We start from the raw sequence: 26,790 nt of genomic DNA, 5'->3' as shown, positions 1-26,790 counted from the left end.
TCTGTTCAAACCCATCTTGTAGCCACTACTGACAAGTTCATGTATACTAAGAACAATGTCTGTGACTAAAGAAATATGTAAAGGATTTCAATAATTTATTTCATTCAGCATAAAAAGAACTACAATATATAATTTCAGCACCTCAGAAATAACAATTGGCGTCTCCTTCAAAAATCATTGTTTACAAAAGATGTTTGTTATACAAAAGTGCAAAGGCTTGATATTTTAATGAGGCTACCATCCATGTACTTAGATTGTGTGCCAAACCAACTACATTACATCTGGATGAGAACTATAAAAATGAACAAAAACAATCATGGGAAAGAAAAACCTTACCTGCTAGGCCAAGTTAATGAAAAAAGACAACTTATTATTACTCAAAATTACAAATAAAAGCTTGGTTCAGAAACATAATTCAGATTTTTGTCAATTTAAAATTATCTTTGAACACTAGAGAAAACTGCAAACTATAATTTTACAGAACAAAAGAAACTGCACATATTAAGTTTCCAAAATTTTTTAAATTTAACACTTAACTTGGCTTAGCCTAACAATTGTTACTGTCAATCATAGAAGTGTTAAGCTTTAATGCAAATGGGTGCAAAAACGTACAAATGCACTCAATATCTTCAATATTGATGGCTTCTGTAAAATTTCCCATCATGAGATTATATAACAACTGGAATTAATAAATATATATAATACCATGAAATCATTATTAAATATAATTTAAACTCATTAAACTATATGCAATGATTGAGTTTTTTGGCATCTCTTGTGGTTAGATAATGACAAACATATCCTACTTGAAACAATATCAAATGACACTGTTATCACACTATCACCAAATACTTTACATTTTTTCTTTTGTATCTTTTTTCATTTCAACACAAATTTAAAGTCTTGCACTATTAAACAGCTGTAACTAACAGTTTTTTAAAGCTTGTGAAATGTATAAACATTTCATAGGTTAGCCACTAAGATTTTAATATGACTGATTATGTATAATGTAACTGTTGTGATGACTGATGAATATTGGTCAATTATTTTTACATCTAAAAATAAAAAAAAAAAAACAAGACATATCTTTCTAAACGGAAAATTATATATTCATTCACAGCAGAAGCGGATCCAGACTTTGAAAAGGAGGGGTGACATCTGGAGTTCCTCAAAAAAAGGGGTGCTAGGACATTATTTACCATTTTTTGTCAATTTTACACATGAAAATGGCAAAATTTCCAATAAAAAGGTGAGGTGCCAACCCCTTGTACATTGGTATTTTTTAAGTAGTTTTAGTAAATTAGTAATTAAAAAATGTAAAGCAAAATTACACGGAACCCCAATGACTATGAAAGAAGATATAATTCAAGAACATATAAGAATACAACATGTATTTCTGATGAACCTAAACCATGGTGGAACCAGAAATTCAGGAGGGGGCAGAAGGGCTGGTAACTGGCCTTAAGGGATCCAAATTTATATCTACATGTATACCGTCAATTAAGAAGCTGTCTGCCTGTGTTTCCTTAGGAGGCGTTTTCCAGGCTATTATTTGCAATCTACTTATATATCAGTTAAATTACAAAATTTTCCTACAAAAGAAGGGGTGGGGGGTTCCAAAAGTATAGCTTTAAAAAAAAAGGTGAAGTCAGGATTTCAGAATCCTCCACTTTTTCTGTTATCTCTAACCCCTTTTTAAAAGTTGTTTAAAGTCGTTCTTTCCTTGATTTCCTTTAACACTAATAATTATTCTTATCAAGGCCCAGTTTTATAAAAAAAATTTCAAACTGATATTTTCCTCAAAGTCTTCCTCTGCTAAAATTTTAACCAATCAGGATGCTTGAAATTGAAGATTTGAGGAAAATTCAATGATTTGATAAAATCTCAATTTGAGATTTCTTTTATGAAACTTGGCCCAGTTCCTGTCATTTCTCAGTGAGAAGTAAATAATTTGCTCCATATTTTTCAAGCTACATGTTATAATAAAACTATTACACCTATTTGTTTTTGTACTTAAATAACCCTTTGAAATACATTGCATAATAGTTCATTTCCTTTACATCCAGGACAGGGGAAGTAATTCAAGTAGTTAAAATAATTAAGATAAAATAACCCTGAAGTGGATTCTGTTATCATAAACAAATTACATGTAACAACTACAAAGTAAAGGCTTTATTCTAGAGTACTTAAATGGGATAGATATTTCAAAAGGTTGAATGTGTATATTTTCTATAATGAGATAAGAAGAGTTTAGTGTAGTTTTGAACAAAAGGTAATTGATATATGTGCAAACATCATATACTCAATTTTTAGTGTCAGTCCCTGTAAGAATCAGGCAGTAGGTTAAACATGTATAAAAAAAAAAAAAACCCTACACTTTGAAAGTGTAATATGATATTTGCACAATCAAAATCAATGAAAACAGACAAGATTTTCCATATCATGTGGACCATTGAGTTACAATATCATTGTAATGCACTGGAAATAAACATTTCAAGGGCAAATAACTCTGTAAAAAACCTCGTTTTCCTAACAATCTCTTGAAAAATTTCTGAGCAAAGCCAGTGATGTGGACATCAAATAACGTTCATTTCAAATAGAGTAGGTATCTTTGAGGGATATTACATGGTCAGATCGGTTGGGTTTTGAAATGCATGTTTGTAATTTTTCTCATTTGCCTGATTCTTACAAACACTTACACTTAAAAAGAAAAAAATATTAATGGACTAGCATTTTATATATCTCTCATCCAATTCAGAAGTTTAAAATCTGAACTACATGTACTTTTCTTTAATTATGCATTTAAATGCATACATTTGTACCTGCCCTTCTCATTTGCTTCAATGTTAAAGTCAATGCCATTCTTGAGGAAAAATATAACAAGTACACATCAAATAGAGGTTTAGAGCACTTCATCCTATGTACATTTATGCACAGTAAATATTATAAATCGTGTATCATATATTGCCAGGATAGTAAATCGTACCTAAACAAGATTTTTGCTGAACTTACAATGATTTTAGTAGTTTACATTTAATCTCGATAAATTGATAGAAAATTAATTAGGCTTCACTGAGGTGTAGCTATCAGATGATTTAAGAAAATATTAAACAAAAATATTTTAAATTACACTCAAAGGGCTTTGACAGATCAAGGGCCAGACTCCCTTTTGTTAGTAATTTTTTGTATAAAATTTTGGCAAAAATTAGCAAACCACTAATTTTTGGATTGGAACCAAGGCCCCCTATGGATTGGAAAAAGGCTCCCTTTTGATTTTTTTTATATAAATCTCTGGATCTGCCCCTGCAAAAGAATACCCCCACTTCCAATTAAAAAAGTTTGATTATCCCCATTCTAATACATGTATTAGGAACCAGTATATAAAGAACTATTTACTGGTTAAGGATGAGTTGATATTACAAGATACATGGAACAGAAAAACATGATGACTTCAAAATGTCCCTTTTATAAAGGGACTGTACATTTTTAACTAGGATGTTTTTCAAATTAGTTCAGGTGACAGATGTACAAGATTTACACAGGCAAATATTTTTCACATGAAATTCATGTTAATCGAGCTTCACATGAAATTCATGTGAAATTCACATGAAATTAACATAATTTTCATGTGAATTTCACGTGAAGGCCCCATTCACCTGAATTTCACGTGAACTCTGCCACTTAGTTTATTTGCTCAATTCAGGTGAAAATCATGTGAAATAATTTTGCCTGTGTACAGTCCTTAACATACAAACAAACCAAGCTCTGAAACAAACCTACAACCTATGACAGTAAGTTAAAAATTCTAAAAATTTAGCAGCAAAAGTAATAAATAATTTACAAGTAATACAACCCAAATTAAAAAAGATTGTATAAAAGTGCTGGTAAAAGTAAAATCATCTTTGCAACACAACAATGATTGACAGATGTATAATTTTGGCACATTAGAAAATGATATCATTGTATCATTAAATTGGCAGTAAAAATATAGAAGTCCTTTTTTAAGACTTCTAGTATAAATATTTAAAAATTTATTATATTGTTAAGATTTTCAAACAGGTTCATTGAAGTTGGAGTGCCTAAAATGGCTGTAGTATCCACTACACAGAAACTAAGAGTATTCATTATATAAAATCAGATCTGTCATGGTTAACATTTACATGAATGTCACCTTTGACATCCACACTACATCTTAGTGGGTATTTACACATGGAATAGAGCACATGACATGCAATATTTGTATGGGTCCTGGTAAAAACACATCACACTGATTGTAAGTTTAGGTTCAGTAACAATATGAACAATGGAAAAGCTTAAATGCAAGTTAATTAGCTTTAAATTTGTTCATCAAGCTATTGAAAAGTGGTAAAAATAATGAAATAGCAATATCCATGTCAGCCATGGTGCTTGACTTCCATGGTGAACACTGTAAAACAAAATATGTATAAATTACAATGTTCATACTTACAAATACAATGTATTTACACTCTATGCTACATGTTATTTCAATAAAGTTAAACTATGAAGAAAAATAATAACAAATTTACATTACTTGAAAACTTCAGTCCACTCATTGTCATACAAGTAAGATTTAATAGCAAGGTAATACAAGTAGTTCAAAATATCACCACTGCTATAACTTAATTGTACACAATATAAAACTTTTTTCATTTGATTTTGTGAGAAGTTAAGTTTTGATAAAAGCTTCACATACAAAAAAAAATCACATAAATGCTGGTACATGTACCAATAGCATTCATTGATCTATATGATAGATAAATGCATCATTAATTTATACATCATTTAAAGCATGCACATATGTTTCGTCAAACGAATCTACAATGATTTCCATAGCACTACAAGTTTAAAAATGTTTAAAAGCATAAAAGCATGAATGGGCATTTCAATAACACAAGTCTGTGCATTGGAATAAGAGGCACCTCAGATCAAGCATTTTGGTTCCTATTTCATGAAGTTCCAATAATAATTACAACTAATAATAATTTGGTTCATAAATTGTGATTGTGCCTCTCTATGCCAATCCACATTTCTATTTGGAAAATTCTTAAATAAAAACATGAATAGATTTTTTTACAAAATGTTATCACAGAAATGAATTAAAACAACAACACTCAAATGAGATCATTCAATTCTTTGAACCTTTTTTTAATGAATGATGATTTGCAGTTTGCAAATTTGCTGGTATAATTTATGGTACATATATATATAAATAGTAAGGCCTGCCTTTACTATTTTCACTTGTCAAAAGAAAGAAAAATTACCTTAGTTTGGAATGGAAATTTGATCTTTCTAGCAATAAGAAAACAAACTGTAAATACTTACATGTACATGGTGATGTTGAACTAATAGTCTTACTTATACAAGTAAAACAGTGTATCAGCTGGATCTTATTGCCAACATGTGTTGGTCATATCAACAACCAAATATAAAATGTTGCAAAAATACATATTAAAAATCATTCATACATGTAATAGGACTAATTTAACTTAAAAAAGGGTTAAAAATGAAGTCAAGCATAAATCCTGATACATGTACATGTACCAGTGATTGATGATCAAATTACTACAAGTATAATAGTAGATGTTGTATGAACCATTAAGTTATTTAATTATTACTACAGAATAAAATAAATGATATTTATAGTGTATTTATAGAAGTACACTTACAGAAAGTTACAATTTGAAGAGATGTATCACGGCAGGGAGTGGTACATATGTTTTTGGAATTCGCGAAAAATACCAAATTTGATTCTCAATACTGATATCATTTGCAAATATGGTACATCTGTTCTTGCCATGAAACATCTGTTTATTTACACCCAATATCAATTTATGTTACCATTACTTTGAGTGATGAGACACAAGAACTTCAGAATGAATTCTTGCACAGGTAAAACAAGAGGCTCCCAGAGCCTGAATTGTTCACCTGGTTAAATTTTGCATGTCAAGGGCAATAACTCTTACATGGAGTCATCTGACAACTTTGATCCCTGGAGACTTTTGTAGGCCTTATAATAAGGATCATTTCAGCAATTAAAAGATATTAGCTAAACCTAAAAGTTTTGGAGATATATGCACAAAGCTATTGTCTGATCCCCTATATTCTTGTTTTAGTAAAAACAGTCATGTTTTTTAACAGATCAAAAAAATCAAACAGTCATTTTGTTCAGGATACCCTAAAATACAAAAATACCAACTTTCATTGAATTCTGTATAGTAGTTTCTGAGAATAAGATTTTTGAAAGTAATAACAGCAAAAAACATCCAAAAAGGGCATTAACTCCAACATGGGTTGACAGATTTTCACCAAAATTTGACCACAGATAGATCTCATCATGCTAAATACTATTACCCAGTCAGAATTTGGCTAAACCTAATTGTTTTGGAGATATATACAAAAATCTGCTGTCTGACCCCTATGTTCTATTTTTAGTAATGTCAGCCATGTTTTTTAACCGATCAAAAATGAGAATCCAAGATTCTTATATAAGGTGTAATAACACGAGAAACAAATTAATTGGGAGTATTTCACATGTAAAAGGTTTTCCCACTTTAAGTGGCACTACTAAAACTTGTGTTAAAATACAAGTTTTACAAAACAATAGCATTTGGGTAATACATGACATTACATACACTAAGTTATCAACAAGTTTAGTCAAAATGTACAAGGATATACTGATTGGCATGTACCAAGTGAAAAATGCACTTTGAAAAACATACAATGTACAAAATATAATTTACTCTTTCATGATCTAAATCCTGCCAATGCATCTATGGAAGCTATGATTGATCATAAAGTTCATCCCATATAGTTTTATTCTGAACATTTTGCATATCTGTAACAGTAGATGTATTTCCTTTTAACACTGGTGCCTGATTTTGAGTCTTTTTGTTTTCAGATTTGGACACCTCCATTAAATGTTTTACCCTTTCTTCAAAAAGTAATTTGGCAAAGTCATATAACTGAATATCTACATTATTCAGACCTTTGATTTTTTCAATTAGTTCATCTGTTATCTTGCTCTCAGCTTTATAGGAATGTGTTTTGTTTTGTTGCACAAATGGCCTTGAAAATTTTATATGAAATGTACTTTCAAAGAGTAACTGAGTGTCTCTCTGAAATTCTGTTAATCCAAAAAAGGACATATGTTTGAGATTTTCAGCTGCACTTTCTAACAATAACTTGTCCCTTAATTCATCACTCATGCCTGTACTATTATAACAATTCACTTTACTAAGGTTTGCTAACATCCTTGTTTGGCGGTTGTTAGCCAGATTAAATTTACACTTCATGAATTCTTCTAGTGTAACATCCTCCCATGTAGAACCTTCAAAACAAAATGGAACCTCTTCAAGTGATGCTTGGCGTCCATTACAGTATAGCCTAGCTGCCTTCCAAGTGGCACCTCTTTGTACATGTTTCCACTCACTGAGGTATCTTTGTATTGGATCTCTTAAGATGGTTATATAATGGAACCTGAAATTACAATATAATTACATTTCATGCAAATAATGAAGTACCGGTGAATCATTTCTCACAGACCTTGTACTTTAGATATTATTTTGGATCCCTTAACATCTACAAAATCAGAAAAGTGGGCCAAACTTTTTTCTCAAACAAAACCAAGAGCATACATGAAAGGACATACTTCAAACATTTATAGTTTATGTTATTGTACAAAAGTTCCAGGTAAGCCTTCCAATGTACATAGAGTATATTATACATGTACAAAAAGAGTTGATGACTTGTACATGTATTTACATGTTCTTCTGATGTCCATAGGATGATCTGGCTCATTATTTAAGACTAGCTGAGGCATTGCTCAAACTGCAGAAAGCCTGAATCTTTGTGTCATGCTGTCAGACTTCTATCAGTTATTGTGCTGGATAAAAAATATCTATTTGTTCCATTATGTACATTTGTATGTGTACATTGTGTATCAATTTTTATTTTTAACTGAATGCCCAACTTACAAATTGTAATTAAATAAATGTATGTACAAAAATGTACATGTACATTGTAGAATACAACTGCTGATTTAACTGATGATATTTGTAATGTGTCATACAAATATGTGTTAACTTTCAATAATTTTAAAGTGTGAGACCTCCCTCTAAAAATTGTCTCAAAGCAAAATGTACAGATCTTCTGCTTTTATTGCCCCTTTTGGATTTGCTTACGTTTTCCTTGTCTACCATTTCAACATTGAGTTTTTACCATGACTATTCCATTACCTTCTTTTTCTATGCATTCCTTCTTGTTTGTCCATTTCTTTATCCACACAACCTTTCAATTCTGTCCAATCTGCATGGAGACCACATGCCCAACCTGTAGAATATCTACTAAATAACCACACAGTCTGCTTCCTCGTGAGACAACGACACCGTTTTATGCCCTTTTCACATTGGCATGGTTGATCTACATCTAGATTCTTCACGAGATGTTTTCCAAAAGTAGTACCACCAGTCTTTTGCATGTGAAGAAAAACAAGGACATCCTCATCATCTAAATCAAGTTCATAGTCTTTGTCTAACAACTTTCTATCAAATGTCAAATCAACAGAATATGATGTGGTCTGCTGAGAAAATAAACAATGATTATGTTCACAATAACCAATTAAAAGAAAAAATGAAAAAAGAACAAAGCACAGTACAAAAATAAGTGCTTTTACGCTCTTCCTTTTCATTTTCACTGAAGTTATCTATTATCTATATACTACATACAAAACTGACATTACGGTACATTTATCAGACAAAGATAGTCCACTGTTTAGTCCCACTTTGTAAAATAATGACACATGTACACTGTGTTGTTTAATTAACCAATACAAGTGACACTCAACTCTAACAGATAAAGGAGGTGTCTGGTCATCTAGCTGGTGTTGATGACTTCTGTAATAAGGATAAAGCACTTAAGAAACGGTGTTAAATACACCAAGTACTTCGCTAAGATACATTTGAAGACAAATGTTTTGACGTCCACTAACTTTACCCAAATGCATTCGATACATAGCAGGTGGTCGTTCATCCTTAAAAAGAAATGAAGAGTCTGGTGTTTCCGAATAGGCGAAATATTTCAGACTGTTCCTGTCAGTAAAGAATTCACAGAAAGTTGATGGGGAACCAGTTTAAAGGCATAACATGCGACGAATTACATCAATACACCTTTAGTGAAAATAACTTTGATTTGGTTTGTTCTGTTTACTTTTTGGTACAAAATTACATTATGAAAATTTCCCCCAAAAATCTCGTGCCTTTGGTTGAGATGGTGATATTCAAAGCTTCAAAATGGCTGACGTTTCTCCCTGCTGGCTGAACGACCACGATGCATTGGTTGATTTTGGACATGTTGCAAACGCACCAAGCAAAGATTTTTACCATTTGTTTGTAACACCAAAAGAAGTAATGATTTCATATCTCAATGATGCTAACCAATGAATATCTCATATTTTATTTTCTACTAACTGTGTTCAAAAACAGCTTGTTGACAAATAAGTTAATGACCTCGACCTTCTGTAAAAGGAATTTCGCATTTCATACCACACATTTAAAAATGTGAGGAAGACACTGTTTTCTTTACTAGCAAAGATGTTATGTGAGGAAGGCAATGGCCATGAGTGTGAGTGAGTCCGAAGTATAAAGAAATTAAAGTATAATTAGGTTCCCTTTTCAACATTTTATGACTTCATACCACATTATGCACATACTTACCAACTTTTGAAAATCCCAGTCTTCACAGCATAAATGTGTGTCAGACCGAATGTCCTGCAAGAATTTTAAGTTTAAAATTCTTGCAGGACATTCGGTCTGACACACATTTATGCTGGACCAAACTTTTGGGGGGAAAATTAACAAACACCACATGAGGCAATGGGTGATACCTTTTGAGTAGAATTTCTATTACAATATTTTGTTCATGTTTTCATTTGTTCTTTGTCATTACTTGTTTGGTACATGTATGTTTTTATTTAAATTTTGTTGCAATGATGTACTTAAGGATCAAAACATGACATTACCAGGACATAGTATTTGAGCCATGGCCTTTCTGACTCCCAGCCACTGTCATATGTTCTTATATTCTTCTTTTTTCTTTTGGCTGTATTAGAGCATTTTTCTTTTTTTCCCAGGCTGGGCATCATCATGATATTTCAAATTATCTAAAAGAGACATGGCTTTCTTACATTTTCATGTGGTAGTACCCTGTTTATTTCACACAACACCTCCATGTACATTGACTTAGTATTGTGCAGTTTCATTGGATGATATTACCAAGCGACCAATCAAATCACGTCATACAAACAGGCAAATCATTTCGGTGTCATGAAATAATGTCCGATGGTAAAAGCGGAACTATCGGACCGAAGCAAATATGACTTGACTGGTTGGGCGGTCCGACACTTTCTTGAAGACAGATGGGGGATGGGGGTTGTGTGAAAGGACAATTTCGCGACATATTTTGCAAGCTGTATGGGTTTTATTGTTGTTATGTATGAACAAGACAACCACTCCAGTAATACAGGGCCTTTTTCAATGGAATAGTATGTGCATGCAGTGTAATGAATTGATACTTGTGAAGCCCTTTTTGTGGTGGATTCTTCCCAACCTAATTGAAATGCTGAAGTTTAAATTCTTAAAAATAAATTAGAAAACATTTTATGTATTTCTATTATCATAAAATGCATTGTGCACATTTTTCACTACATATACTTCTTGAGGAACCTCAATTTTCAAATATTGAAATGGATTGATTAATTAACAAGTTAAACTCATTTCATATTACTAAAATGCTTTTTTCAAAATTGGAAACTTAGACAACTTATTCTTTTCATTAAATACATACAGTGAGGTTCAGTATATGAGGAAATGTAACAAAATTTCAATAATGCAGCTACCAAATTTCAAAAGTCATCACAATTTACATTATAGAGAGCAAAGCAAAGCAGTGTGAGCTCTACGGTTAGTACATGTATTTTCTAAATTTCCCCTAAGGTTCCCAATATACTAACGAAAAAAAAGTCCTGTCTTGGAAGTAACAAAAAGTGACTGTCCTTAAGCAGAAAATTCATCATTTCCTTCAATCAAATAAATAAAAAAATATAGGTTAAGATTACGTTTCATAAAAATAAAAATTCAAGTCATTTTCTATTTTTTTTTATTTATTTAAAGAAGTGAATGTGATGTTTTTAAAAACTTTGGGAAACATGTTGATGTATGTATGTGTATCTCTGCTGTTCCACTGTTGCTGTTGTCAAGAACCTAACTGAAACGTTCCGGATACCATTCTTCCTTTAAATTACACCCGTTTACCATTACATATATTATATCTGTCTATGTATAAATGCTTAACTACATTTAAACAATATATCCACCAAATTTCAACTTTTAATTTTAAGTTTTACAAAATTTGACCGGGGTAACTTGGTGTGTGAAACAGTGCACCTTAATGTAACTGTATAGTGCACCCTTATCCAAATCAAAGCAGCTTTTCTAAGATAGAAAAGGCAATCATTTTCTTCTTTGCAGCTGTCAGTTGCGTCTGAATTTTGTTTACGTCACATGATATGTGTAAAATATTACCACCATCTGTGGAGAACTCTAATATTTCCAGTACATGTACATATTGATCTGACCGGCTAAAACTGAAAAGGATGTTACTAAGATGCCTTTAATAAAAACTGTAAAGTATGGCGAAGTGTTACATAGCTATCGACCATTTAAAAGGTGAAGGGAAAAGGGGGATGGGGTGGAATTTTGAAAAGAAAATCATTTATTTCACAGTTATTCATTCCAAGCAGTTAAAAATTAGCTCCTTGCTCATTCATTGAAATTGTAAAATTTCCCCATTATTTAACAATACAGATTTTCAAATAAAATATTGATTTCGCTTGCTGTAGAAATTTAAATGGAAATATTGCACTTGCGAAAAACAAAAATTGTCATCCTACCCCCCACCCTTTTTATAATGTTTTTATTATTTTGACGAATCTCGCACAGACAGTACACATATGGTAAAGCTCTCTGTGCTCGCTGATTTAGGCAATGCCTACTCCATATTATAGTATTTCTTTTAACTATTGCAAACAAAACTTTTGGAAAATACATTGTACTGTTGAAATAACAAAAAAAATAATTGAAAATTGTAGGGGAGGTAACTCATTTTGTCTAAACACTGGTAAATTTGTAATTTGTTTATATGGTTTTACAAATTTTAGCAGTATTTGACAATTTCATTGTGCAGTAGAAGTTATTCTTAAGAAAGTGATTGGCTGTTCAGAAAATAGTGGTAGATCCTATTCAAATTCATTTTCTAATCGTCAATCATTATCAATAACCCTGATCAGCTGATTGCTCCTCGGGTATTATTTACCAGTCATTAAACATTCCTTTACCTGTTTAGAAAGCAATTTACACCTTTTGTCAGATTTTTGACTCTTCTAATCAAAGAAAGGTGATTGAAACATGAATTTAGGGGTTTGAATTAGGATTTTTTAAAGTAATTTTGACAAAATCTGGTTTTGGAACAAAGTTGACCTGAAAAATTGTGTAAGCGGGACAAATGGTCAAAATCGTGAAAAGTTGGCAGGTATGATGGCATGCAAATAAAATAATGTCTAATGTCTATAATTATGCCCCCCGTGCAGGTCCAGGTTTTTAAAGAATAGGCCTGCAGCAGCGCTAAGCTTGTCGTAAAAGGCGACTAAATAGTGCTCAGAACCCTAGCCGGGGGCTAGGGCGCTCTGCCCACAGAGCAACTGGGATGTGTGCTCCAGGTGGTGGAATGGGGTACCCCTGGCGTGTTACATGCTGGGGTTGTCAGGCTATAATACGGAAAACCTGACCGCAAACCATAGTGGTGCACCGTGTTGGGAAAGATGCCACGTTCCTCGCACGTTAAAGAACCCTACTGTGGTATTCTCCCGGAGTAGGAACCATAGGGCTCCGCCACAAGAGGCTAAATTGCCCGACCCTACCCACCTCTCCCTATTTCCAGTGGCAATCAAAATTTGTCGACCCCATTGTCCTTGTGTCCCATCCCTTTTTCATTTCATCATCATTTCATGTTCATTTTATCATCAACTGCATGTTCATCGTCTGAATATAGCTGAAATATTGCTGCTTGGACGTTAAACCCCAACAAACAAACAAACAATATAATTATGCAAAGTTTGTTTCGGATTTTTTCATCAGTAATTAGTGGGAGACAGCAAAGAACATTCCAAATATCTGTAAAATTGTTGAAAAAAACAGTTTTGGGTTCAGCGTAGATGGCAGAGTTTTATTGAGATCTGGCTGCGAGACATAGCTCTAACTATTATTTTGTGATATTAACTTTAGAATCTGAATAAAGAAAAGATCAAGCTATGATTTTGCAGCTAATTGAGGTCCTTCCAATTGGAAGTATCTTTATTGAAAATATCAAATCTGAAAAATTATCATAGGCGTCATTTAAATGTTATGTCTAGCCTGCATTTTTACTATTTCTAAAGCTTCAGTGGATTGCTGTGTAGTTTTTTGCGTAGAAGAAAGTTTCTAGTGTCAGTTTGATATTACTGTACATTTAAGAGCAAGCTTTGCTTGCTTGTAATTCATTACACTGGCTGTAAAAATCAAAATTTAATAAAAAAACATGCATTTGTAATGACCATTTTGTAATGTTAATCTTTGTCCATACCAGTCCATAGGCAGTACACAAAGTACAAAGATATTTTGAAAGTTTGAAAGTTTAAACCTAGCTTGTTTTGCTAAATCTTTGCGGTCTTTGATTAAAGAAAAAAACCAAATACATACTATTCTATCTGTTTTTCTGACTAACTTCATAATTGACAAGGATAATGTAGCATGAAATGTGTAACCCTCATACCTACTCATATCAACTTTCCTAATTGCCAGCACTCCACAGTATTGTAGAACTGCCTAATTTTGGTCTTGTAATCTGATGCTATGTAACATTTATCACTTTAAAAAATTATCAAGCATCTGTAAATCTATATATCTAGAAATAGCTCAAGCCAAGGCCTTCAGGATGCAGTAAAAACTTTCTGGAAAAAAATTACCCACAGCATATAGGGTTACCATAGAAATCATGCAAAAATATGTGAAAATTTGAAAAAAAGTTCATAAAATCAGGTTTAAAAATATCAAATTTCCCGCAAAATATCTGAAATTTTTATTTCATCCCCTGAAACTGTTCAAACTTTTTCCTTCGAAAACCCCTTCCTCATATGGGCATCGCCTGTTAGATTTTGAGCTATTTCACTTTGTCATCCACTTATTAAATTTGGCATGGTGAAAAATTGACTTACTTTCACTTTCACAATGAAGTCAAATTGTCATTGAAAAAAAGCCCCTTCAACATTGAAAATATATAAAACATTGCAAAATACTTTTAAAAGTCCCCTTTTTTCAGAAAATGTTTTATCAACAATAGATTCTTCATTTTTAATCACTATAGCAACCACCGGTTTCCATTTATGTCATTTTTCATCCCTAGCCAAAAGTGCGAAACTAAACTAAACTGTGGAGTGCTGGCAAATTTATTTCGACTTATGAAAGTCCTATGTTTTATTTTCCCACACACTTGACCCAGTGAATCAAAATTTTTGTTTTTAATTTTGCTTGTGTTACTCATTGAATATGCTTATTTCTAAATGAAAATCAAAATCAGAAATTGCCAGGTGCTAATTGTTTCATTCAGTTTTATATGATAGAAAATTAATCTGTTAAAAAAATAACTTTAAGTTTCCTTCAATTTATTCTCACCTGATAATCACATATTTCTTCAGTTACTAGTCTGTCTGAAATGACTAAATATCTTAAAATGAAGTCATTGTTGTTACTTGTCATTTGTAATTTATTGTAATGGCTACATTGGAAATTTGTTTGAATGGGAAGAGAAAAAGGGGTCAAGGAAACTTTGACTACATGCACTCAAAGATTGGGAAAGCAATTGTTTCACTTATATGACAAGTAGCTGAATTCCAATTGTCTGTACATGTACAAATGTATATACATGTATATATATTTTTTAATTGGTAGGAATACCTATGGCAGGCTCTATGGCTGACTCTTGCATTAATAGGTGCATTTAAATTCTATAATGTACATAAATAATGCAAATTGCTACTATGACAACCCAGCTTATTATTTATTACAGTCCTGGTCCATAAGTACTTCAAGATATCCTTGATCTTATCTAGTATAATCTTTTGGAAAAGCATGCCCAAATCTTTTTTTGTTTTTACTTTAGCAGTCTCCAGGGAGAAAATGCGTGTTAAAACACATTTCTTTATTTCTGACAATTTCTATTATTGATTTACGGAATTGAACAACATCATCATAACAAACAGTGATACAACCACTGAACATAAAGTATATTGAACCGAGTATAATAGTGACAATACTACTGAACATAATGATTAACCCAGAAAACCAAACGAATATAAAATAAACTGGGACCACTGAAAGAAATACAAAATATATTGTAGGTTAGATTGATTTTACTGAATCGGGGCAGGAAACTCACTCACATTCCAGCCAGTCCTTTTCAATATATTTACTGTATGGCTAGATAAATTTTTGCTAAAATTAGCCAGCCTTGCCTGTCTCAGGCTGGCAGGCAGGCTACTACTTCTTACTATGACTGAACATAATATTAATAGTACAGAACATAATGCAAATTGCATTCAGTATAATGTCCTTAAACACACCAAGGTATAATAATGAAATTAATGAACATTATAACCAGAACATCCAATTTGATGTCTGAGAACTACTGAACTTAATATAAATGCTCATAATTACAGAACATGATATAAATAATAGTGAACATATTGTCAGAACTACTAAACATGATATAAATACAAATATGCACTACTAAACATACCTTATTTCAGAACTCGATATAAATACTACTGAACAAAATGTCGGAACTACTGAACATATTTCTAAAAGTTTAGAAAAGTCCTTTAAAATGAAAATATCATAGTCATCATACAGTTCTATGACAGAGAAATAATGATAGCCTCAGGTTACATATTATATTTCTGGCTCAGATAAATGGTCACATTCAAAATTTTTTCTGACCCTGCAACCCCCTATTTTTTTTTACCGTAATAAAAGAAATGCTGCAAGCAGGGTCTGAGACTGTTTGAGAGTTTTTTGCCTTGTTACCTGATTACGAAGTAATTCTTGCTATCAAGAAGATCTTGTCACTTGATAGTCTATCTTTAACAATGAAAATCCGGAATAATAAACAAGCAATACATCTTTCCTCAAATAGAGTACATAGTGCCCCATAGAAAGTTATTTTATTGTCATATTATTGGAATTTGATTATAAAACTAATTTTTTCCTTAGGGAGTTAGTCTGAATCATCACAGGTATTAACAAAAACAGAAATTCTACTCATCCCCTGAAAGTCAATTTTTACTTATTTTCTAAATAAAAATTAACTGGATTCAAATAAAACCTTATTACAGGTATATCCTGCATGAAACTTAATGACAATTGTAGTTAATTTGGATATTGAACTGCATATTTTATTTCTAATTTATATATTTCAGATTGTATTTAGAGTGTGGAAGATAGTTCCTCCAACAAGGGCAGATTCTCATACACCTCCAGCTGAATATAAAAACTCACACCAAGAGTTTGAATATGATGACAGGTGTCATAGTATGTACAATTTATAACAGCTTACTATCTGTAACTTTAAATATAATCACTTTAATACTTTGGTATACAGCTTTCAGAAATGGTCAGTAATTATAAATAATGTAACTTTTGAAAAATATTGTTGATTTCAAATGTACATAGCCTCCATGACATCTTTTTGCATGGCGCTGCGCCATGTGTTACTTTCCGTGCGCATGTGTTCATTTGATGTTCCCAGTATATTCAAATTTGTGTCACACATTGCAAATCGGCAATGTATTTCCCAATTACTCTTGCTTATTAATCACCTATATCTGTCATAAATCAATATGATTGGCATGTGTGTTTATTTTAACGGTAATATACAATGTTTTGATGGGTAATTTTTGGGAGGTTGATGTGCCAGGGAGTGAAACACATATGTAAACAAATCTCGGATCTGTCAAATTTGTGATTATTACCATTAAAATTGATAAGATTCAGTTAGGCTGAATGATTTTTTTTTTAATGAATAAAATTTGATAACTTTTCATTTAATTTTATATAGGAAGTGTCAAGAATTAAATTTGAGAAAGATCGGAGAGGGGGGAAACGATTTTAAATTTATACAATAATGTCTTAACGATCTTGGCATTTGTCTGACACAGAAAAGAAATCCAGTTTAATGATCTTTTTTGAAAGGGTGATGGATCAACTCCCAAAAGCTCTAAAATATTGTTTAATGATACAGATTTGGACGAAAACGACATTTGACTGTCTAAGTTCTTGTGGTTAAATTATAAAGAACTTCTCAGTGGTGTCAACAAAATGACCACACCTACCAGTGATTTTAATTTCTCTATAGCTGTGGACTTATGGTCAAGCCTAGGGAGAAGAAACTTTACCTTGGTATAATTGAGATAGACTATACAGACAGAAAGATTTACCATAGTTGATTATTAATTTCTATGTTTTAACTTGTGCTATTAAATTTATCTCATTCAACCTTATCATACTTTCTTTGGCAATTTATTTTCTGTGTGAAAGGACATAGGCCACAATGAAAATTTATCCAACAGGAGAGTGAGCCATGTGTTCATTTTGATACATGGAGATCCCTGTGTAGGGTTACTAGTACCTTAACTTATTCCTACTTTTTGATGGAATCCTGCTTTATTATAAAAAATGAATCAACAACAACAGTATAGAACAAGTCCGCACAAAATTTATACCATGGTACCCAGATCATTATTCTGAATTCCAATAAGGGATAGAGATATTTATTTATACTCCAAAAAGTGATTAGGTTGCTTTTTACATTGTTTATTGCCAACAAATGGGATTGCTTGATCTAATTGTATTGTTACTACGTGTACTAACAACTTTTTTTTTTCATGAACTTACAGGTGAAATCCAAAGAGTTGCTGGTGAACCCACCTTAGACTGGCTTTTGGCTATATCTAGAGGCCATATTGACTACCTCACTAGACTTCCAAGAGATGTTTTAATTAGAATAATCCTTAATATGGGCTTAGAGGATATTGCCAAACTTGGTAGAACAAATAAACAATTTAAAGAAGTGAGTTCGGTATTCCTTATGGAAAAAAGATATTCATCCACATACTTTTACGGATACTGTTGCAAATTAGCCAATTCATTTTTTGTTTCTGTAAAGTTCATATATTAAACTGAAGTTTGAATTCAGGTGGTAGACCTAGGGTAAGGGACATTACTCTTGAAATCAGTGATATGTTTGTATCTTATTCAATTTCACCAAAGCCTATCAGGCTTTCATTTGAAACAGAATGAAATTAGACTGTTAAAGTTACTTTGATGCTTGCATGAGATTGATGTAATATGCTGTATAAAAACGTTCCAATGATTTTTAAGAGTTGTGTCCCTTACCCTAGTTCTATCTCCTTAAATTAATTGAAGGGCACCTTGGACCCTAACATACAATTCTTCAGGTAAAATTCATTGGTTCATCATGAAACTTCTAAAATTTTATTTCAAGACATATCTATTGAATATTATATGATGATAGGTCACCAGTAAAACTGAACATTCTGTTTATAGTATACTAAGAGATTATGTTTCATTTACAAACAACATATGCAGACAAAAAAAAGGGTGAGAAATAATTCTTGTAAATTAGATTTGCAAATTTCTGAATAAGAAAAAAATTAAATGTGTACCCTATAACTCTATGTTACATTTACAAATACACAACTTATTTATTCAAATTACACAGATTTGTAATTCTTGTGATCTGTGGGAGAGAATGTACAGACTTCATACAGAGACTGCTGTTACCCCTGAGCTTGAAGAACTTGCCAGAGAGAAAGGATGGAAGAAATTATTCTTTACAAATAAACTTCAATTACAGGTAAGTGTATTTATGTTATATTTAACTTTTAAAAAAGTACAGATGACTTATACTCACAAAATCAATAATGCATCTTTCAAATTCTTTTCAATTTTACATCAAATAAATAATAAAGAAAAAAGACATCATCACAATGTAAGGTTTCATAGATATCCTTGAAGAATAATTTTGTAAATAGCATTAAAAAAATTAATAAATATTGATCACATTCGGTGCGGCCATGAGAATTAAGAACAGAACTTTGTATTTGTTCCCACTTTTACAAACCATATCTGGCTTATCTGTCTACTTTATTACAGTGGGCAGGTATCAAGAAACATTGTACCCAATGTGCAGTGCAATGATCTTGTTTTATTAAATTTCAAGATATTGTTTACACGGTTATTCAATAAAACATTTTTTTAAATTTTATACTGATAATTATTTTCCAGCTTCAACTGAGAAGACTTAAGAAACATGAACAAATGGAACAGGAGCCAAGTAAAGGTCATGCCTTTATCACAGAATAAACCACTTGTTGATGTCTCCATCACATAATAGACAATTGATATTTATATTCTGGTGCTCCAGAAACTTAGTATTTTTTACTTAGATCTGCATTGTTAACGAGGGTATATACTGTGTTAACTGACCAATATCTTGTGGAGTTTGTTTGATTTCATGAATGTCTGAGATAAATTATGAATTTAGGTCCTTGTTTGACAGGTTGAATTATATTTTTCTTTTGAAAATCAGTCCTATAGTTTTTGTTTATTTTTTTTAATAATTGTCTCGTTATGTGGTTGAGAAGGATATGTATAGTTACATATGTATTTGTCCAAAACTTAAAAAATTGCTCAGGTTTTGTGTGCTTATCTATCACTCCTTATGTTTGTAACACATTTAGTAATTTTGATTACTAATATTTGCTTCTGTTTTTGAGGTTTTCTTTCTACAATCAGCCAAATTAAGATATAAACCAATGTACATTGCCTGTCTGTTGTTAAAAATCATTTATATTTTTAATTGTTCAATGACTTAAATCTATTAAGGCAATTACTTGTAGTATCCAAACAAAGAAGAATTTTCAGACAATCCATGTTGTTAATGGTAGAAAAAATAGTCCAACTTAAAATAAAAAGAAGCATTTTTCCTCAAACAATGTGTGTGTAGATGATTAGATGGATGTATACATTATGCTGCAGTTAGAAAATGGGATTGATTTCTTTGAAATTGTGTCATTTAAGTCTTGTTCAAAAAATTAAATCCTATTATCAGTTTTCCTAAAATATGACTTTCAGTTATAGAATGAAATAATGTACAGGTATTAAAATGAAAAAAAAATTCAGCATTAATGAGAATTTTTTGGGGGGTTTATTTGACAGCGTTGATTGTTTACAACTTCAGAATATATGGGTTTTAAAATTGTTTACAAAGAAGTAAGGTTTATATGGCATCTTAATTTAAATAGAAATTATAACATTTCACAAATTAGCAACATTTAATTTAGTTTTATGCAATGTAAATAATTCATTGATGAGGTGTTTTTGTGTGTCAGATGAAAAGAGTTATTAAAGTGCTTAACACATACTATTAATTGTTCTCAGTTATTTGTTATTAGTTATTTTTCTCTGTTTTGTTTTTTTTTTCTTTTACTTGAATTAATTTAATGATAACCAACTAAGTTTCATGTGTCACTTACATTACAGCTATGTCATAAGACGCTGTCCATGTAAAAATCAGACACTAAATTATTTTTTCAAATGTAATGTTTATATCACATGTATGTAGAATAGTATAAAGTGTTTTAAATCGACAATGGATGATTTAGCAAGCAAATTTTGCTCAAATTTAAGAATTGATCTCCCCCTTTTTCAGTGAATTTTAATACTTTCTATGCAATTTATTTTTCTTTAATTGTTGAAGTTAATTAAAAACCATCTTTCAACTTTAAGAAAGGATGCATTTATCAAATGGTTGGAAATTTTTTTAAACAAAATTTGTCATGTTCCACCCATTGTCTGGTTTTTGCATGGACTCCCTCTTAATATGAAAGTATAATATTTAGATATTATATTTCCATGGTCTTTAGAATACCACTTGATTTTGACTTTATAAAACAACAAAAATATTATTTAAGTGATAGTATTATATCAACACATAAATCCTTGTTTTTTTATATAACTTGTGTGTAAATCAATATGTGTTATAGAACTTGTGATAATGTTTTCAGTATTGACACACTTTAGTCCTATGATAAATGATAAATATGTAACTTTTGATTGGTCAAGAAATGTAAGAATTGTTCATGAGAGGCATAATTCTAATGTGACATAATTCTGGTTGGGGCTGACAAGTACGTGGACTTTCCTTCAGGTCATACTTATTATACAATCTTCCTGGTTGCTGTGTAAGATATTTCAATTCACATTTTCTATTTGTATTTGCACTGTCACAAAATACAAACTCTGAAATACCCTGAAGAGTTTTCTACCAGTAAATTTCTTCATATGTGCACATTTAAACAGCTAAGTTGTATTGTTGACAGTGTACTCCAATATTCCGTCCAGTGTTAAAATAAAACTGTGATAGATAACAACAACATTCCTTGTGCCTTTAATGTTTATTCAGTAGCTTTATTTTGTAGGTTTGATTTTAATTAAAAATAAAGTATTTATATATTAATGCAATGTGTTGTTATGCCTTCTTACATGATGTATATATCTTGTCCAATTCATGATTTTGACAAGATTCAACATGTACACATAAGAGTTGTTGCAATCTTTGCTGAACTGTAGTTGATAAAGGATCAACAAGTTTATGGTTAAGATGAAAAACAATTGTACGTGTCTCAATTTTTATGGTGCATTGTACCTACAAACTGCTCCAGGGGCTGTTTTTAGCTAATAGTATGAACTTTGGCAGGATCTAATTGAGTGATTGTAGGGAACTTAATTTAATAACTGGATTATTTTGATTAATTCTGCTGTAAAAAGAAAGTTAAGTATTTATTTGTAAAAATAAAGAATACTGCAGTGCTGTAAATAAGATACAAACCATCTAGTAAAATGAGGTAATAGAGACAGTATTCCTGAGAAAACCTGTCAACAAGTAAGAATTTGTTGAAAGAAATAAGAAAATAATTCAATATTCACATGTAAAAACTCATTCATATCAAAATGTGGCACAATCTGGTGAATAAAGGCTATTCCCTATAAGAAGTGTGTCCTGGAGGCAGAACGCACATGATGTTAAGGTGTACCACCTATAATTTAAAATCGGATACATTACTCTTTTAAGAAAAATTCAATTTCTACCTCCCAACAACACATTAATAAATCAACTGTGTTCTGCACCACCCCCCCCCCCCCATCTTAAATTTATTAAGATGATTTATCTCATTAACATTGTACCACAAGGTGGAATCCTACAATATAGCCTTCAACTCAATCAATTTCGAACCTACAGACATTGGTTGTATGATCCCATTTAACTGATTTAAAAATATGAAACCAAGCTCATTTTTCCCCTTTAAGGACTTTTCCCCATTCAATTTTAAAAACACACAACAGAAGAGTTTTTTAAAATAAAGACTTTGTTGCGATTTCGGAGCTACACAAAAAATGCGAAGTCCAATAATAAGCTTCACATGTACTTGCATTTTATACATTTTATTAATTGATTCATTGTAATAGGATTTTTTTTGAAAGAATTCTTTAAGTGTATGCTAGTTTTTAAATATATTAGATTCTACTTCTTATTAATGTCAGAAAACACAGAATTTGTAACTTGTCATAGACCACAAGAAAAGTAATTCTTGGCGAAAACCAAACATAGACGATAAAATTACTTATAACTACTGGTGTATGTTATTTATTTTTTTATTGACAACATGTTCATACAATTTGATGGAAAAGTTAAAAAGATTTTCATGCACCTCAGTGGCGAATTTAGTGGGGGTGCAAGGGAGTTAGCACCCCCCTTTTCATTGGATTTTTTTCATTTTGATGTGAAAAATTGACAAAAAAAGGTTAATGTCCTAGTACCCTCCCCTTTTCCGAGAAACACCGGCTGCCCCCTTTTCAAAGTGTCTGGATCCGCCTCAGCACCTCTACTTGTTGATCTTTTCCCACAGTTCTATGCAAAACTTGCTCAACAAAAAGATCGAGCGTATTAATGTGGCACAGTACTTTAATTTCGCCTTCTGTTAAATACTTGATATTTCATTACTAAGAAATCCTAGATTTAGTTATTGACTTACTATCCAAAAAGCCTTGGATTGAGGACACTACAGACCTACTGTACTAGTCTCTATGATAAACGCAACGACTTCGATTTTCCAATTGCTTATCATTTGTGGCCAAGCGTCTCAAATCATTCGCTTTTCTAGAAATTGCAACCTTTGTGTCGATGGAGGTAAGCGACTAACAATAAAACTACTGATAAATTAAAGGTCTAAAAAGTACAAATTAGATTTCTTATCTCACAAAACACTTTTTTAATATTACAAAATCAATTTTTAATATTAAAAAGTCAATTGAATTTCTAATATTAAAAGACGATTTTTTTTAATATTAGAAATTGAATTTCTAATATTAGAAAATGGATTTGTTGTATTCAATTACGATTTTTTAATATCAGAAAATAATTTTGTAATATAAAAAAATATGACTGATTTTGCAATATTGAAAAGTGATTTTCTAATATTACATATTCATTTTCTAATATTACAAATTCAATTTGTAATATTACAAAATGTGTGATGTTTTATAATATTACTAAATCAGGAATTTGTAATATTAGAAAATGAATTTTTGATATTTCAAAATGAATTTCTAATATTAAAAAAATATGAATTCTGATATTAAGAAAAGATTTTGTAATATTAAAAAGTACGTTTTCTAATATTACAAAATAAGTGTTTTCTAATAATAAAAAATGATTTTGTATTATTAAAAATTCTTTCTCTAATATTACAACATATTAATTTTTGTCCACTTTGGCTTTCCATAGTATACTGTCATTTTCATTGGATTTGACCTTCAACGAGCTGCACGCACACGACGGGAACTACTCACCCTTCAGGAGCACCTTAGATGTCTTTTTCTCGAATCCCCCCACCCCACCCTTCGATTACACTGTCAGTGTAACGGCTTCTTTAATTTTTATTACAATTGGTAATATTTGAACAAGAAAGCGGGATGGGAGGTGAGAATCTTGCCGAAAAAAAAAATGACGGTACAGAAAGAGAGGACCGAAGTTATCAAGTGATCCTTTCCCCGACCCCACTAAAATATCTTAATTTCTCTTTTACTCTTTTATATATAAGAAGATTACACTAGGATTCAATGACATGTAGTTGTACAATTTGACCGTAAATATTTTTCAGATCCTCTAAAAATAATAATAATAAACAAATAATTTGTTCACTTCGATACACTGTATTTGTGTTTTTCTGCTCATACATGCGAGACAAACTTCTTGGTTGAATCATGATTTTGCTGCTGGACAGAGAAGAAAGTTGCCTTTATGCCAAATCAGCAAATGAATTTCAAATCACTCTTAAAGCGGTTCCTGTGTTTATCACGAAAAACACGCACGCACGCACGGCCTTATACACTAAAACACATACTGTCCCCGACGCCTAGATTTGGAACTTAAAATATATTTCTTTTAAAAACAAATAATGTTTGATTGTCTTCATTCTTATAAGCATACTAGGGTTTTATAAATATAAATCATTTTTGTGTCCCGTCTCCTTTAAACTTTACCAAAATGCACACATCGTTCACATTTTGTTTTAACTTTTATTCGTACGGTAAATACCATACTGCAATTGCATCATTTAATCGCATAGTTTTTATCTTCATCAAATGAGTTGCATGGACAAAAAACAGCTTTAAAAAAAGCAACAATCGTATGGTATACAGGTGAAAAGCAGCTGTTTCTGCCACACACAAAATATGACATTGAAAATATAATTCGTGAAAAGGTTAGCGTTTCATCGAATTTCAAACAACAATATTTTAATATGATTTTAATGGAAAATTCAAAGTTTTACACAAATAAAACAGATTTTTTCCCAACTTTAGGGGGCACACGCCCGATGTCTGTCACAATAGCCGCTTAGACGTCTGAATTCATTATAAACAACTGACTGGACAATTTATCAGAAACAATATGGGGACTTAGTTAGGTTCCTGTAACAATGATTTGTATAGTAGAACTACTATAAAAATACTTGCCGGATAAAAAAGCGAATGATATGGTAGGTCATGGTCGGTCATGGTGTGATTTTTTTCAGCGCCGGAATTACTGTTATTACATTAGACCTGTCTCTGGTTTTAGAAAGAGTTGTCTTATAAGCTGTTTACATTAACGCAAGGCGCGTGTAATATAAAGTATCTGCGCTGTCAAACGAACCCCACGAAGTCAAGGGGTCGGGTGTACTTTAAAGGGTAGGGGAGACAACTTGTCTTTTCCTTATTCCATTAACAACAAATTACACCAATAGTTTCATTTCTTATTTTTAGGAAGTGGCAAATATAAACATGAATAATTGTGTATAAATACGGACAAACAATTGCCAACTGTTTTACTATATTTATTTTTTAGAACCGGAAATGTTGAACAAGTTAGTGCGTGCGCATTTGCATTGATCATCTGTACAGACACAGAAAAATATCGATGGTTTTGCCATAAATTTTGGTTGAAAACTAAGATTTTTTTCAAGTACAAGCCATTTGGTGGAAGGAATAGGTATTTACATATCGGCTTTCAAAGGATTGCTAAAATATAGGTTGAATTTTTAAAACATCTTCACTATTTCCGTGCAACACTGAAACGAACTGCTCTCCAAACCAGCATTTTGTTTACCTAAACAAAACACCACGAGTGGATTAAATGTAACAAATAAAGACTAAAAAACGGCCACATAAACTCTTTTCAGGATGAACATCTTTTAGTTTTATGTTATAATTACCAGGGAGAAGTCTTTATCATCGTATTTTAGCAATCCTATTGCATTGGAAATCAGCTGTTTAGTCTAATAAACAAAAAATGAGAGATATAATCAATGTAGAAAGTGGCAAATGTGTAACGTAAGTAATGTGGAAATTTTGAAAAATTCATTTTGATATACTAATTTATACAAAATGATACAAATACAATAAAAGTTATTAAATTATATCTGATGTAACAAATATCGATTAAAAATCATTCAGAATTAAGACAGAATACACATTTAACAAACTTGAAAGACAGTTTTAAACTGAAATAACAGGAATAGGACTAAGGTATGGTGTAGCAATCTGACTAGGATAAAAATGTCAGCCCAAAGTTTGCACAACCAGAAAGATTGTTTTGGAACATGATTCAGTCTGGCACATTTTAACTCGTGATGCTGCCATTCCAGACAGCAATCTCAAGCTATTGAGTCTTGGTCAGGCAATTTCTCCTTACATGTGGAACAGGTCCGTTTACACTGGTCCTTCATTGTAGAAACTAAAATTTTACAAACATCCTGTGCATCAGCATTGAAGTCCCTGAGGGATATTCATATTTTCATCCATGATTTTATTACAAATTTTTGAAACATCTGGTAATACCGATGTACCAACTTTTACATCAAACATCATAACTTTTTTGACTTGTTCTGTGTCTGACTAATATAGTTTTCAAAAGTCCTGGCCGATATACATTAAAACCTGAATGTTTTGTCTTCAGTAGACCGGCCACCCCATAAAACGGTACATCGGCTAGTTTTTCACAGTT

The 26,790-nt window shown here is 31.5% G+C and overlaps 3 protein-coding genes across 8 annotated transcripts in view; 2 read left to right on the top strand and 1 right to left on the bottom strand.

Moving 5' to 3' along the window:
• Positions 1 to 78: 78 nt before the first annotated feature.
• LOC148625275 (heparan-sulfate 6-O-sulfotransferase 2-like) lies at positions 79 to 9,032 on the bottom strand. 3 transcript variants are annotated; one of them, XM_088568732.1, is made up of 3 exons: positions 8,864 to 9,030; positions 8,256 to 8,599; positions 79 to 7,497 (listed from the first exon to the last, which is right to left on the bottom strand). In XM_088568732.1, the coding sequence occupies exons 2-3, from the start codon at positions 8,495 to 8,497 to the stop codon at positions 6,801 to 6,803; spliced, it is 939 nt and encodes a 312-aa protein (XP_088424858.1). In that variant the 5' UTR covers positions 8,498 to 8,599; positions 8,864 to 9,030; the 3' UTR covers positions 79 to 6,800. The 3 variants fall into 3 exon arrangements, with proteins under 3 accessions (XP_088424858.1, XP_088424860.1, XP_088424857.1); XM_088568734.1 differs by having other exon boundaries at positions 8,256 to 8,596; XM_088568731.1 differs by having other exon boundaries at positions 8,256 to 9,032.
• Positions 9,033 to 9,079: 47 nt separating this feature from the next.
• On the top strand, positions 9,080 to 21,702 carry LOC148625274 (F-box only protein 36-like). 3 transcript variants are annotated; one of them, XM_088568736.1, is made up of 5 exons: positions 9,080 to 9,210; positions 16,583 to 16,694; positions 18,059 to 18,231; positions 18,904 to 19,038; positions 19,470 to 21,702. In XM_088568736.1, exons 1-5 carry the CDS (start codon positions 9,136 to 9,138, stop codon positions 19,545 to 19,547), a joined length of 573 nt encoding a protein of 190 aa, XP_088424862.1. In that variant the 5' UTR covers positions 9,080 to 9,135; the 3' UTR covers positions 19,548 to 21,702. The 3 variants fall into 3 exon arrangements, with proteins under 3 accessions (XP_088424862.1, XP_088424861.1, XP_088424863.1); XM_088568735.1 differs by lacking the exon at positions 9,080 to 9,210 and adding an exon at positions 9,268 to 9,422; XM_088568737.1 differs by lacking the exon at positions 9,080 to 9,210 and adding an exon at positions 9,500 to 9,639.
• A 3,942-nt stretch (positions 21,703 to 25,644) lies between these two features.
• Positions 25,645 to 26,790, top strand: part of LOC148625273 (E3 ubiquitin-protein ligase TRIP12-like) — a 37,497-nt gene continuing 36,351 nt past the window's right edge. For both annotated transcript variants that reach the window (XM_088568730.1, XM_088568729.1), the window contains exon 1: positions 25,645 to 25,776. The gene's annotated coding sequence lies outside the window, so the exon portion shown is untranslated. The remainder of the gene's footprint in view (positions 25,777 to 26,790) is intronic.

This window comes from Perna viridis, chromosome 2 (genome assembly GCF_037379345.1).
Source record: "Perna viridis isolate PV_CMFRI_1.1 ecotype Kerala chromosome 2, ASM3737934v1, whole genome shotgun sequence".
NCBI lineage: Eukaryota > Metazoa > Mollusca > Bivalvia > Mytilida > Mytilidae > Perna > Perna viridis.
Note: the sequence above shows the minus strand (reverse complement) of the source record. Positions and strands in the feature narration are given on the sequence as shown.